Source organism: Mesoplodon bidens (genome assembly GCF_964165515.1).
Source record: "Mesoplodon bidens genome assembly, chromosome: 2".
In the NCBI taxonomy this organism is placed as follows: Eukaryota; Metazoa; Chordata; class Mammalia; order Artiodactyla; family Ziphiidae; genus Mesoplodon; species Mesoplodon bidens.
In genome coordinates, this window is record NC_138177.1 from 118554712 (window position 1) to 118567319 (window position 12608).

At 40.7% G+C, this 12608-nt stretch overlaps 1 protein-coding gene across 2 annotated transcripts in view; it reads left to right on the forward strand.

Annotated features, from left to right (window-relative positions):
* Positions 1–12608, forward strand: part of USP33 (ubiquitin specific peptidase 33) — a 71732-nt gene that overhangs the window by 23135 nt on the left and 35989 nt on the right. For both annotated transcript variants that reach the window (XM_081226586.1, XM_081226587.1), the window contains exons 2-3: positions 11984–12115; positions 12307–12360. In XM_081226586.1, the coding sequence (XP_081082712.1) occupies positions 12035–12115; positions 12307–12360 (135 nt within the window). In that variant the 5' untranslated portion in view covers positions 11984–12034. The remainder of the gene's footprint in view (positions 1–11983; positions 12116–12306; positions 12361–12608) is intronic.

Consider the following 12608-nt stretch of genomic DNA (forward strand, 5'->3'; position numbering starts at 1 on the left):
TGTATAGACAGCAGATATATGGGTCTTGTTTTTGTATCTGTTCAGCCAGTATATGTGTTTTGGTTGGAGCATTTATCCATTTACATTTAAGGTAATTATCAATTTGTATGTTCCTATTACCATTTTCTTTATTGTTTTGGGTTTGTTTTTGTAGGTCTTTTCCTTCTCTTGTGTTTCCTTCCTAGGGAAGTTCCTTTAGCATTTGTTGTAAAGTTGGTTTGGTGGTGCTGAATTCTTTTAACTTTTGCTTATCTGTAAGCATTTTAATTTCTCCGTTGAATCTGAATGAGATCCTTGCTGACTAGAGTATTCTTCATTGTAGGTTTTTCCCTTTCATCACTTTGAATATGTCCTGCCACTCCTTTCTGGCTTGCAGAGTTTCTGCTGAAAGATCAGCTGTTAACCTTACGGGGATTCCCTTGTATGTTATTTGCTGCTTTTCCCTTGCTGCTTTTAATATTTTTACTTTGTATTTAATTTTTGATAGTTTGATTAATATGTGTCTTGGCATGTTTCTCCTTGGATTTATCCTGTATGAAACTCTCTGTGATTCCTGAACTTGATTGACTATTTCCTTTCCCATGTTAGGGAAGTGTTCGACTATATTCTCTTCAGATATTTTCTCAGTCCCTTTCTTTTTCTCTTCTTCTGGGACCCCTATAATTCGAATGTTGGTGCATTTAATGTTGTCCCAGAGGTCTCTGAGACTGTCCTCAATTCTTTTCATTCTTTTTTCTTTATTTTGCTCCCCAGTAGTTTTCCCACCATTTTATCTTCCAGGTGACTTATCTGTTCTTCTGCCCAGTTATTCTGCTATTGATTCCTTCTATAGTATTTTTAATTTCAGTAATTGTGTTGTTCATCACTTGTTTGTTTGCTCTTTAGTTCTTCTAGAACCTTGTTTAACGTTTCTTGTGTTTTTTCCATTGTGTTTCCGAGATTTTGGATCATCTTTACTATCATTACTCTGAATTCTTTTTCAGGTAGGTTGCCTATTTCGTCTTCATTTATTTGGACTTGTAGGTTTTTACCTTGCTCCTTCATCTGTAACATATATATATATATATATATATATTTTTTTTTTTAATTAAATTAAATTAACTTATATTTTTGGCTGTGTTGGGTCTTCGTTTCTGTGCGAGGGCTTTCTCTAGTTGTGGCTATTGGGGGCCACTCTTCATCGTGGTGCGCGGGCCTCTCACTGTCGCGGCCTCTCTTGTTGCGGAGCACAAGCTCCAGACGCGCAAGCTCGGTAGTTGTGGCTCACGGGCCTAGTTGCTCCGTGGCATGTGGGATCTTCCCAGACCAGGGCTTGAACCCATGTCCCCTGCATTGGCAGGCACATTCTCAACCACCACCACCAGGGAAGCGCTGTAACCTATTTTTTTGTTATTTCTTTTTTTTTTTTTTTTTGATGGATGGTGCTGTATTCTTGTCTTACTGGTTGTTTGGCCTGCGACATCCAGCAATAGAGTTTGGAGGCAGTTGGTTAGAGCTGGGTCTTGGTGCTGAGATCAGGACCCCTGGGGGGCCTCACTCTGATTAATATTTCCTGGGGTCTGAGGTTCTCTGTTAGTCCAGTGAGTTCGACTTGGAACTCCCACCACAGGAGGTTGGGCCTGACCTCCAGCCTGCAAACTGAGATCCCACAAGATGGTCGCTGGGGGTTCCCCCATCCCCTTAGGTCTCTGTGGTCCCCCACCAGTGCCTGGTATGTACCCTAATTGTGAGGAGTTTTGAATTCCACGTCCTTCTAGTACACCATCTTGACTCCGCCGTGAAAAGGCATTCGATTGAGTTCATTAAGACCAGTTCTAACTAATATAATAGTATAAATCAACTATACTTCAGTTTTGTTTTTGTTTTTTTTTTTTTGCGGTATGTGGGCCTCTCACTGTTGTGACCTCTCCCTTTGCGGAGCACAGGCTCCGGACGCGCAGGCCCAACAGCCATGGCTCACGGGCTCAGCCGCTCCGCAGCATGTGGGGTCTTCCCGGACTGGGGCACGAACCCGTGTCCCCTGCATCGGCAGGCGGACTCTCAACCACTGCGCCACCAGGGAAGCCCTACTTCAGTTTTTAAAATTAATTTATTTTATTTTTGACTGCGTTGGGTCTTTGCTTTTCTAGTGGCCAGCGGTGGCAACTCTTCATTGTGGTGTGCGGGCTTTTCATTTCAGTGGCTTCTCTTGTTGCGGAGCACAGGCTCTAGGCACGCAGGCTTCAGTAGTTGCAGTGCAGGGGTTCAGTAGTTGTGGCTCTCAGGTTCTAGAGCACAGGGTCTGTAGTTGTGGCACATGGGCTTAGTTGCTCTGTGGCATGTGGGATCTTCCCGGAGCAGGGGCTTGAACCTGGGTCCCCTGCATTGGCAAGCAGATTCTTAACCAGTGTGCCACCAAGGAAGTCCCTGTACTTCAATTTGGAAGACCATTTCTGATTTTAAAAATATAAGTACATTAAGAATGGAAAAAAATTATAGCAGATATCCTAAATCGCAAAACATTAATGTAAGGACCCTTACACGGATGCTTACAATCACCTTTATATTCTAGATTGCCTTTAGAGGTTCTAATAAGTGCGTTAAAACAGTAAAATTAAATAGCTGGTATTAATATTGGAACAGAAGAGGTAAAATTATCAGGTTGTCTAGTGTACTTAGAGAGTAGCCAAGGAAATGGAAATGGAACAGTGAAGGAAGTATGTTTTACAGTTATCCAACTATTCTGTGTAGAATATTAGTCTCTGAATTAGATTAATATAATTTGGGCATAGACAGATGAGTTTAAAAAAATAGAAAATCCAGGGCTTCCCTTGTGGTGCAGTGGTTGAGAGTCCGCCTGCCGATGCAGGGGACACGGGTTCGTGCCTCGGTCTGGGAGGATCCCATATGCCGCGGAGCGGCTGGACCTGTGAGCCATGGCCACTGAGCCTGCGCGTCCAGAGCCTGTGCTCCACAACGGGAGAGGCCACAACAGTGAGAGGCCCGTGTACTGAAAAAAACAAACAAACAAACAAACAAAGAAAATCCAGAAATATTTTATGTGCCAATTTAATAAAGGATAAAGATAGGATTATAATTCAGTGGGAAATGTGTAGATTGTATAATAAAGGCACTGGTACAAATGTCTTCCCATCTGGAAGAAAATAAAATTGGATTCCTATCTTAAGATAAACTCCAGATAGATTAAAAGCCTTGTTAAAAATAATTTAAGGGTATTCTACAGCTTTAGCTCTATTAATTAGGGTGAAGGAAACCTTAAGATTGGAAACTCAGATGCTATTATAGAATGAGATCTGTCTGATTTTATAAAAATGCAAACTTTTAATGATAAAGCATACCATAAGAAAGTTAATAATAGTTTTGGCACTAAGGTAGGCATATAGACTAATGGAATAGCATAGAGCCCAAATTTTAAGAAAATCTATTTTCAGCTTTATTGAGGTATAATTGACAAAAATTTTTTTAGGCTTTTTTTTTTTTTTTTTTGCGGTACACGGGCCTCTCACTGTTGTGGCCTCTCCCGTTGCGGAGCACAGGCTCCGGATGCGCAGGCTCAGCGGCCATGGCTCATGGACCTAGCCGCTCCGTGGCATGTGGGATCTTCCCGGACTGGGGCACGAACCTGTGTCGCCTGCATCGGCAGGCGGACTCTCAACCACTGTGCCACCAGGGAAGCCCCTGGCAAAAATTTTTGTACATAAGGTGTACAATGTGCCAGTTTCATATAAACATACATTGTAAAGTACTTACCACAGTCAAGCTAATTAGCATTCATTACCTCACTCAGTTACTTTAATTTTTTTTTCTTGTCATGCCCCCACCCCTTCCCCTTTGGCAGCCACCTGTTCTCTGTGTTTATGTGTCTGTTTCTGTTTTGTTTTTTAGATTCCATGTATATGTATTTGTCTTTCTTATTTTGACTTATTTCTCTTAGTATAATACCCTCTAGGTCCATCCATGTAGTCACAAATGGCAAGGTTTCATTCTTTTTTATGGCTGAGTAGTATTCCATTTTGTGTATATGTGTGTGTTTGTGTGTGTGTGTGCGTATACACCCCACATGTTTTTTTATCCATTCATCTGTTGATGGATACTTAGGTTGTTTCCATATTTTGGCTGTTGTAAATAATATTGCAGTAACATAGGGATGCACATGTATGTTTTTTAATTAGTGTTTTTTTCTTCTTCAGAAAAGTATGCAGAAGTGGAATAGCTGGATCATATGATAGTTCTATTTTTAATTTTATGAGAAACTTCCATAGTGTTTCCCGTAGTGGCTGTACCAATTTTCATTCCCACCAACAGGGCATGAGGGTTCCCTTTTCTCCACATCCTCACCAACACTTGTTTGTTGTCTTTTTGATAATAGGCATTTTGACAGGTATGAGGTGATATCTCATTGCAGTTTTGATTTGCATTTGCCTGATGATTAGTGATGCTGAGCATCTTTTCATGTGTCTGTTAGCTACCTGTATGTCTTTTATGGAAAATGTCTATTTAAAATGCCCTTTTTTTTTTTCTTTTTTTTCTTGCGGTACGCGGGCCTCTCACTGTTGTGGCCTCTCCCGTTGCAGAGCACAGGCTCCAGATGCGCTGGCTCAGCGGCCATGGCTCACGGGCCTAGCTGCTCCATGGCATGTGGGATCTTCCCAGACCGGGGCACGAACCCGTGTCCCCTGCATCGGCAGGCGGACTCTCAACCACTGCGCCACCAGGGAAGCCCTAAAATGCCCATTTTTAAATCAGGTTGCTTGCATCTTTGATGTTGGGTTGTGTGAGTTTTTTCTATATTTTGGATATTGATCCCTTATCAAATAAGGGGCAACTGTGGGGTCTTCTGCTGTGGCAACACTGACTGCTGTGGGTGTGCTAGTGGCTGGGGCTGGCCCCTGGCCTGGTTGGCTGCCAGGTGCTGCCACTTGTAGAGGTTGCCAGTCAAGAGTGGAGTTTTGTTTTCTGCAGACCTCCAGCTTTCCCATACTCAAGCCCTGCTGGCCTTCAGAGCTAGATATTCTGGGGGCTCATTTTCACTTTGCATATCCCTCAGGCTGGAGAGCCCAGTGTGGGGCTCAGAACCTTTACTCCTTGTGGAGAAACTCTGTAGTAGTGATTTCCTTTAAAATTTTCCTTATTTTTGGCTGTGTCTGGTCTTAGTTATGGTACACGGGATCTTTCATTGCAGCACGTGGACTCTTCATTGTGGTGCGTGGGCTTCTCTCTAGTTGTGGTGTGCAGGCTCTCTAGTTTAGTTGTGGCTTGTGGGCTCAGTAGTTGCGGTGCACAGGCTTAGTTGCCTTGCAGCACGTGTGGTCTTAGTTGCCCAACCAGGGATCCAACCTGCATCCCCTGCACTGGAAGGTGGATTCTTAACCATTGGACCACCAGGGAATTCCCTGCAATTGTGATTATTCTCCTGTTTGTGGGTTGCCTACTCAGGCGTGTGGGTCTTGACTATATTGCATCTCTGCTCCTTCTATCTATTTCATGGTTCCTTCTTCATATCTTTAGTTCTGGAAATCTTTTCTGCTAGTCTTCAGGTCATTCTCATAGATAGTTGCTCTGTAAATAGTTGTAACTTTTGTGTGTGTGTGGAAGGAGGTGAGCTCAGTGTCTGCCTACTTCACCATCTTAGTAAAGTATCCTCTGGTCAAATGTTTTTTGCCAAGAGTGCCAAGACCATTCAGTGGGAGAAAAAACAGTCTTTTCAAGAAAGGGTATTGAGCAAACTGTATATCCATATGCAAAAATATGACATTGGATCCCTACCTTACACAAACATACAAAAATTGACTTTAGTGGGTCAAAGGCCTAAACATAAGAACTAAAACTCTTAGAAGAAAACATAGAGGGGGGAACTGTGACACTGGATTTGGCAGCGACTTCCTGGATATGACACTAAAAGCACAGGTCACAAAAGTAAATAGATAACTTGGATTATATCAGTTAGAAACTTCTGTCCATCAAAGGGCACAGTCAACAGAGTGAAAAGGCCACCTATGGAATGGGTGAAAATATTTGCAAATCGTGTATCTGATAAGGAGTTAAATATCCAGAGTATATAAAGGACTTCTACAACTCAACAACAAAAATGCAAACAACTCAATTAAAAAAATGGCTGAAGTACTTGAATAGACTTTTCTCCAAAGAAGGTATATAAATAAATGCCTAACAAGCACATGAAAAGATGCTCAACATTACTAATTGCAAAAATGCAAATCAAAACCACAGTGAGATATCACCACAATTGAATGTTATTCAGTCAGGAAAAGGAAGGAAATTCTGGCCCAAGCTATAAAATCAATGAACTTTGAGGACATTATGCTAAGTACAATAAGTCATAAACAAAATACTCTATTTCACTTGCGAAGTACCCTGACTAGTCAAATTTGTAGAGACAAAAAGTGAAATGGTGGTTGCCAGTGGTTGGTGGGAGGGGGAATGGAGAGTTGCTGTGTAATGCTGTGGAGTTTCACTTTTGCAAGATGAGATGAGTTCTGGAGATTGATTGCCCAACAATGTGAGTATACTTAATGCTAATGAACTGTACATTTAAAAATGGTTAGGATGGGCTTCCCTGGTGGTGCAGTGGTTGAGAGTCCGCCTGCCGATGCAGGGGACACGGGTTCATGCCCCGGTCCGGGAAGATCCCACATGCCGCGGAGCGGCTAGGCCCGTGAGCCATGGCCGCTGAGCCTGCACGTCTGGAGCCTGTGCTCCGCAACGGGGGAGGCCACAACAGTGAGAGACCTGTGTACCGCAAAAAAAAAAATGGTTAGGATGATAAACTTATGTGTATTTCATCAAAATTAAAAATTAAAAACTTAATAGATAATAGTAAGTTTGAAAAATGGTTGCAGTATAGAAGACAGGATTCTGTTTACAAGAAGAGGCTATCAACCCAATTGTAAAAAGGGCAAAGATTTAAAGAGCCATTAAATAAAATAACAGATCTAGGAGGCTATAAAATTCATGAAAAGAGAGTCTCACAGGTTGTCAAGGTAATGCAAATTAGAGAGTCTCATGCTCCACTGACTGAGCTAGCCAGGCACGTCAAGGCAATGCAAATTAAATACTAGTGAAATATAACAGCATACCCATCAAATGACAACAGTTAAAAAAAAGAAAGCCAGTAATACCTTTACTAGTATAGAAAATGGTGTTGATGTGCAGAAAATGGTATTCCCTTATGAATGGAAATGTGAATTGTTATAGCATTTTTGGAAAGTAATATTGTAAAATCTATTTTTATAAATTGGCCCATGTATACAAATATAATGGCCCACTCATTATGTTTACATGGATTTTATAGTGGCAGAATATGGAAGCAAAGTGGAAGTCTATTATTAGAAGAATTGATTGCATGCATCCATGTGTGAATGCATTTCATATGTAGCCATGAAAATTTTGACATAAATGGATATCTTTTAAAATATTATTGAAAAAATAAAATATTATTGACAAAAAAGATGGCCATGTATATCTCTGTATCTGTATCTGTGTATGATTTATATGGAAAATTATTAAAGCATACCTACAGGTTTTATAGTGCAGGTATGATGGTGATAAATTCTTTCAGCTTTATTATGTCTAATGCAGTCTTTATTTTGCCTTTGTTTTTGAAAGATATTTTCCTAGTTATGGAGTTCTTGGTTGACAGCGTTCCTTCAGTAAACTGTAAAGATGTTGCTCCTCTGCCTTCCAGCTTATGTTGTTTCTAGTATACATTATGGGTCTTTTGGGGCTGCTTTTAAGACGTCTGTCCTGTTACTGGTTTTAAGCAACTTGTTTTTGATATGCTGTGGTTTTATTTGTTCTTATATCTTGTGTTGCTTCAATTTGTAGGTTTTTTAGTTTTCATCCTGTTCAGACTTTTCCATCTAGCTGAGTGAGGCTCTTGTTTAATTTTCTCCATCTTTGTGTCTCATAGTTTCTTTTTTGTTGTTGTTGTTGTTTTTGTTTTTTGTTTTCCTTTGCGGTACGCGGGCCTCTCACTGCTGTGGCTTCTCCCGTTGCAGAGCACAGGCTCCGGACGCGCAGGCTCAGCGGCCATGGCTCCGGGCCCAGCCGCTCTGCGGCATGTGGGATCTTCCCGGACCAGGGCACGAACCCGTGTCCCCGGCATTGGCAGGCGGACTCCCAACCACTGCGCCACCAGGGAATCCCCATAGTTTCTTTTGCTGTGTCTTCAAGTTCATTATTCTTTTGCCTTGTCTTGTCTACTCTTAATCTCATCCATTGTATTTTTCACCTCAGATTTTTTTTTTTTTTAACATCTAGATACTTGATTTGGGTCTTTCTTTTTTCTTTTTTTCCTATCTTTCATGTCTCTCCTTATCATTTGTATCCTTTATTCTATCATCTATCTTATGTCTGGGTCCCTTAGTTTTTCTTCCCCACTGAGGGTCAGATTTTCCTTCATTGTATATCTTATAATTTTTAAAAATTAATTAATTTATTTGTTTATTTTTGGCTGCATTGGGTCTTTGTTGCTGTGCGCGGGCTTTCTCTAGTTGTGGCGAGTGGGGACTACTCTTTGTAGTGGTGCACGGGCTTCTCATTGTTGTGGCTTCTCTTGTTGTGGAGCATGGGCTCTAGGTGTGTGGGCTTCAGAAGTTGTGGCACGTGGGCTCATTAGTTGTGGCTTGCAGGCTCTAGAGCACAGGCTCTGTAGTTGTGGCGCACGGTCTTAGTTGCTCCACGGCATGTGGGATCTTCCCGGACCAGGGCTCGAACCTGTGTCCCCTGCACTGGCAGGCAGATTCTTAACCACGGTGCTGCCAGGGAAGCCCCTGTATATCTTATAGTTTTTGATTGGATGCCAGGCATTTGATTTTTACCTTGTTGGGTGCTGGTTGTTTTCATTCCTTTAAATGTTCTTCATTTTTTTTCTGGGACACAGTTAAATTCCTTGGGAACAGTTTGACCCTGTAATGCTCTCTTTTGAACTTTTTGAAGGCAGAACCAAAGTAGTCTTTCTTCTAGAGATAATTTTTTCCCAATACTAAGGCAATACCCTTCTGAGTATGCTATTTTGTTCCCTCTGTATTGTGAAATCTTTCAACTCTGGGTGGTGGAAACACAGACAGACCTGGGTTGGCTTTGAGAATTGTTCTACCTGCTCCTTTCCAGTAGTTCTTTCCCCTTCTTAGGGTAGTTTAATCACAGGCACATGCTCATCAGTACTGGTTGAAAACATAATGTTAGCCCTTTATGAATCTCCAGAGTTCACTTGCTCTCTATTCAGTTCTTTACTGTCTGTTACTCACCTTGGCCTCCCTGAATTTTCAACTCTGTCTCTTCAACTTAGAGAGATCACCAAAATCTGTTTGGGTTTTCTTCTACCTGTACTGTGGCCTAGAAGGAAATTCTCTCCAGGCAGTAAGTTGGGGCAGTCACCTTGTTTTTATCTTCTTATGGATCAGTATTCTGCAGTGCCTGTTGTCCAGTGTCTGTGTCTGAAAACCATTATTTTATATTTTTTGGTCTGGTTTCTTACTTATTTGAGAGGGTAAATCTGGTCTGTGTCACTCCATTATTGTTGCAAGTGGGAGTAATTGGATAAGAGGGAAAAGATATCTAATTACAAAAGGAAGTGAGAGGTGGGTGGGAAACCCTCCTCCCTGCATAAATAAAAAATGGAAAATATTAACAATTATTTTAAGTTTAACTTCATGCTCTGAAAGTCAGGAGCATGGCTTATGTAATATCATATAGTAATGTGGTATTTATAAATAATGACTTATTCAATATCAACCCCAGCGTTATTCCTGTTGTATTTTGTAGGTTGCAGTATAATATTGGACTTATCATTTGATTTGATCTGATAGAACCTTTTTATTTAATATGTCTTCTAATGTGTTAATATTTCAGCACATTTATAATTGTTTATTCTTTCCTAGAAAGTTTCTTAACTTTTTCCCAAATAATGTTCTCAAACCCCAAAGGTGAATGAAAGTTCATGAAATGCCCTGTTATTAAGAATGTACAGTCTGGGACTTCCCCTGGTGGTGCAGTGGTTAACAATCCGCCTGCTAGTGCAGGGGACACGGGTTCGATCCCTGGTCTGGGAAGATCCCACATGCTGCGGAGCAACTAAGCCCGTGCGCCATAGCTACTGAGCTTGCGCTCTAGAGCCCACAAGCCACAACTACTGAGCTCCTGTGCTGCAACTATTGAAACCCACGTGCCTACAGCCCGTGCTCCACAATAAGAGAAGCCACTGCATTGAGAAGTTTGCGCACCGCAACGAAGAGAGCCCCCACTCTCTGCAACTAGAGAAAGCCCATGTGCAGCAACAAAGACCCAACACAGCCGATAGATAGATAGATAGATGGGTAGAATGTACAGTCCAAAGAAGACCTAGAAATCCTTAACTGAGTTAGACTTGAGACGTTTACTTGGAAATCACTCACTTAAACCATTCGTAAGATAATCTGGGCATTGAATGCAGTGTATAAGTTTGCTCTATGATTCATAAGATTTAAAGTACAGGTAGATAAAATTTAGTGATCTTACGGTACATTGTGATGTCTTGGAGGAAATTAAGTTCACTGGGATTGCAAAATACTTTGCCTTCTGTTTACTTTAATGGAATTGAGGAAACTCCTGAAGAATATTAGGAAACTTATTGATTTGGGAAACTACCTCAGTCTTAAACTGGTTGTCTCATAGGGGAGGGAGGTCTGAGACCTTTACTGGTCAGATAAAAAAGCCTCAAGGGATGATGCAGAGTGCCTAATAAAGTTTTATGTGTATGTGTAGTATACACACGCGACACACGTGACATGTACTACCTCATTTAATCCTTACGGTAGGAGTACGACATTCAGCACTTACTGGTATCCTCAGGTCTATTTGACTTTAGAGTCCTTGGCTCTTACCCATGAGATATACAGGTGGATTCAAATCCTAGTTTGAATCCTATGTTAACAGTGTGAACTCAGGTTTTCTTCTCTTATTAGCCTTACATGCAGATGAAGATAATAATGGTGCCTATCTCAGTGTTGTTGGAAGAATCATATGATAATGTGATTCTCAACCTGGGATGACTTTGTCCCCAGAGGACATAATTTTACACTGTCTAATGACATTGGTTGTCAGAGCTCGGAGTGGTAGTAGTGAGGGTGTTCTGGCATCTAGTGGGTAGAAGAAGAAATGTTGCTAAATATCTTACAATGTACAGGACAACCCTCCACAAGAGAGAATTATCTGGCCTGAAGTGTCAGTGGTGCCAGGGTTGAGAAACTCTGATATAAAGTGACTATGCTGGTTTATTGCTAGGATACCAAACTATTACATTTATATCATCAGTGGGCTGTTGCTACTGTGAAAATGAAGGTTTCCATTTGAATTCTTTTTCTTTTCAATTCCAATTCTAGCCTAAGGGTTAATCTTTTTTTTTTTTTTTTTTTTTTTTTTCTTTTTGCGGTATGTGGGCCTCTCACTGCTGTGGCCTCTCCCGTTGCGGAGCACAGGCTCCGGACGCGCAGGCCCAGCGGCCATGGCTCACGGGCCCAGCCGCTCCGCGGCATGTGGGATCCTCCCAGACCGGGGCACGAACCCGCGTCCCCTGCATCGGCAGGCGGACTCTCAACCACTGCGCCACCAGGGAGGCCCAGGGTTAATCTTTTTAAACGAAAAATAAGAGGGGATAAAAATACTTAAATTGAATAACCTGAATTTTTTTCCCTTTTATTTACCTCTAAAAAGTGAAATGGGAGAAGGGGGAAAAAGCAGCAAAAGTAATGGAGAAACAAACTTACACTGACTCATAGGTATCAATTTTAATAAAATGATTATTTATTAGTAGAGAAACTTCCAATGTTGAAATTAACTTCAATTGTGAAAGTACCCTAGATGTATTTGAAAATATATACTTTTGTAGGGCAAACTTATAAACATGTACGTGTCTTGTTTTATCTTTTAATAATTTTTAATATATTAGCACTTTTAAAATTGACTTTTCTGGTCAATTTTTCTGTAGGTATTACCTCATTTGGAAAGCTTTGAGAAACAGGAAAACATTTCTAACAAAATGTCAGCTTTTCGAGGTCATTGTCCGCATTTGGATTCAGTTGGTGAAATAACTAAAGAAGATTTAATACAAAAATCTCATGTAAGAAAGAGGGCTTTTTTTCTTCCTTTAAAAAATCATATTCGTTTTTCTCCCAAATATGTGTTTTCTGTAGATTACTACAATATTCTATGTTCATGAGTCCAATTTTTTTATATATGATATTAGTGAATGTATATATTTGGCTGTATTTATGTAATGGTAATGTTGTCTGTGTGATTTTCCTTCCATAGGGTTCTTGTCAGGATTGTAAAGTCAGAGGACCAAACCTTTGGGCGTGTCTGGAGGTATGTGTATGTTTCTTCTCAAAAGTTTGTTATAAAAATTTATATCTGAATAAGGTTAACTAGAAGATTTTTTTTGACACTTAGAGGACTTCATAAATGAACATTAAGAAGATCATTATCGATTATAAAATTAAACTTTAAACTTTGGGCTTAAACTTACAGTGCTTTTTGCAGAGTTTGGTAAATCACTAAAATATTTTACCCTCACCTTTTATTAGTGGAGACATATCTTTTAGCTTAGAAATATT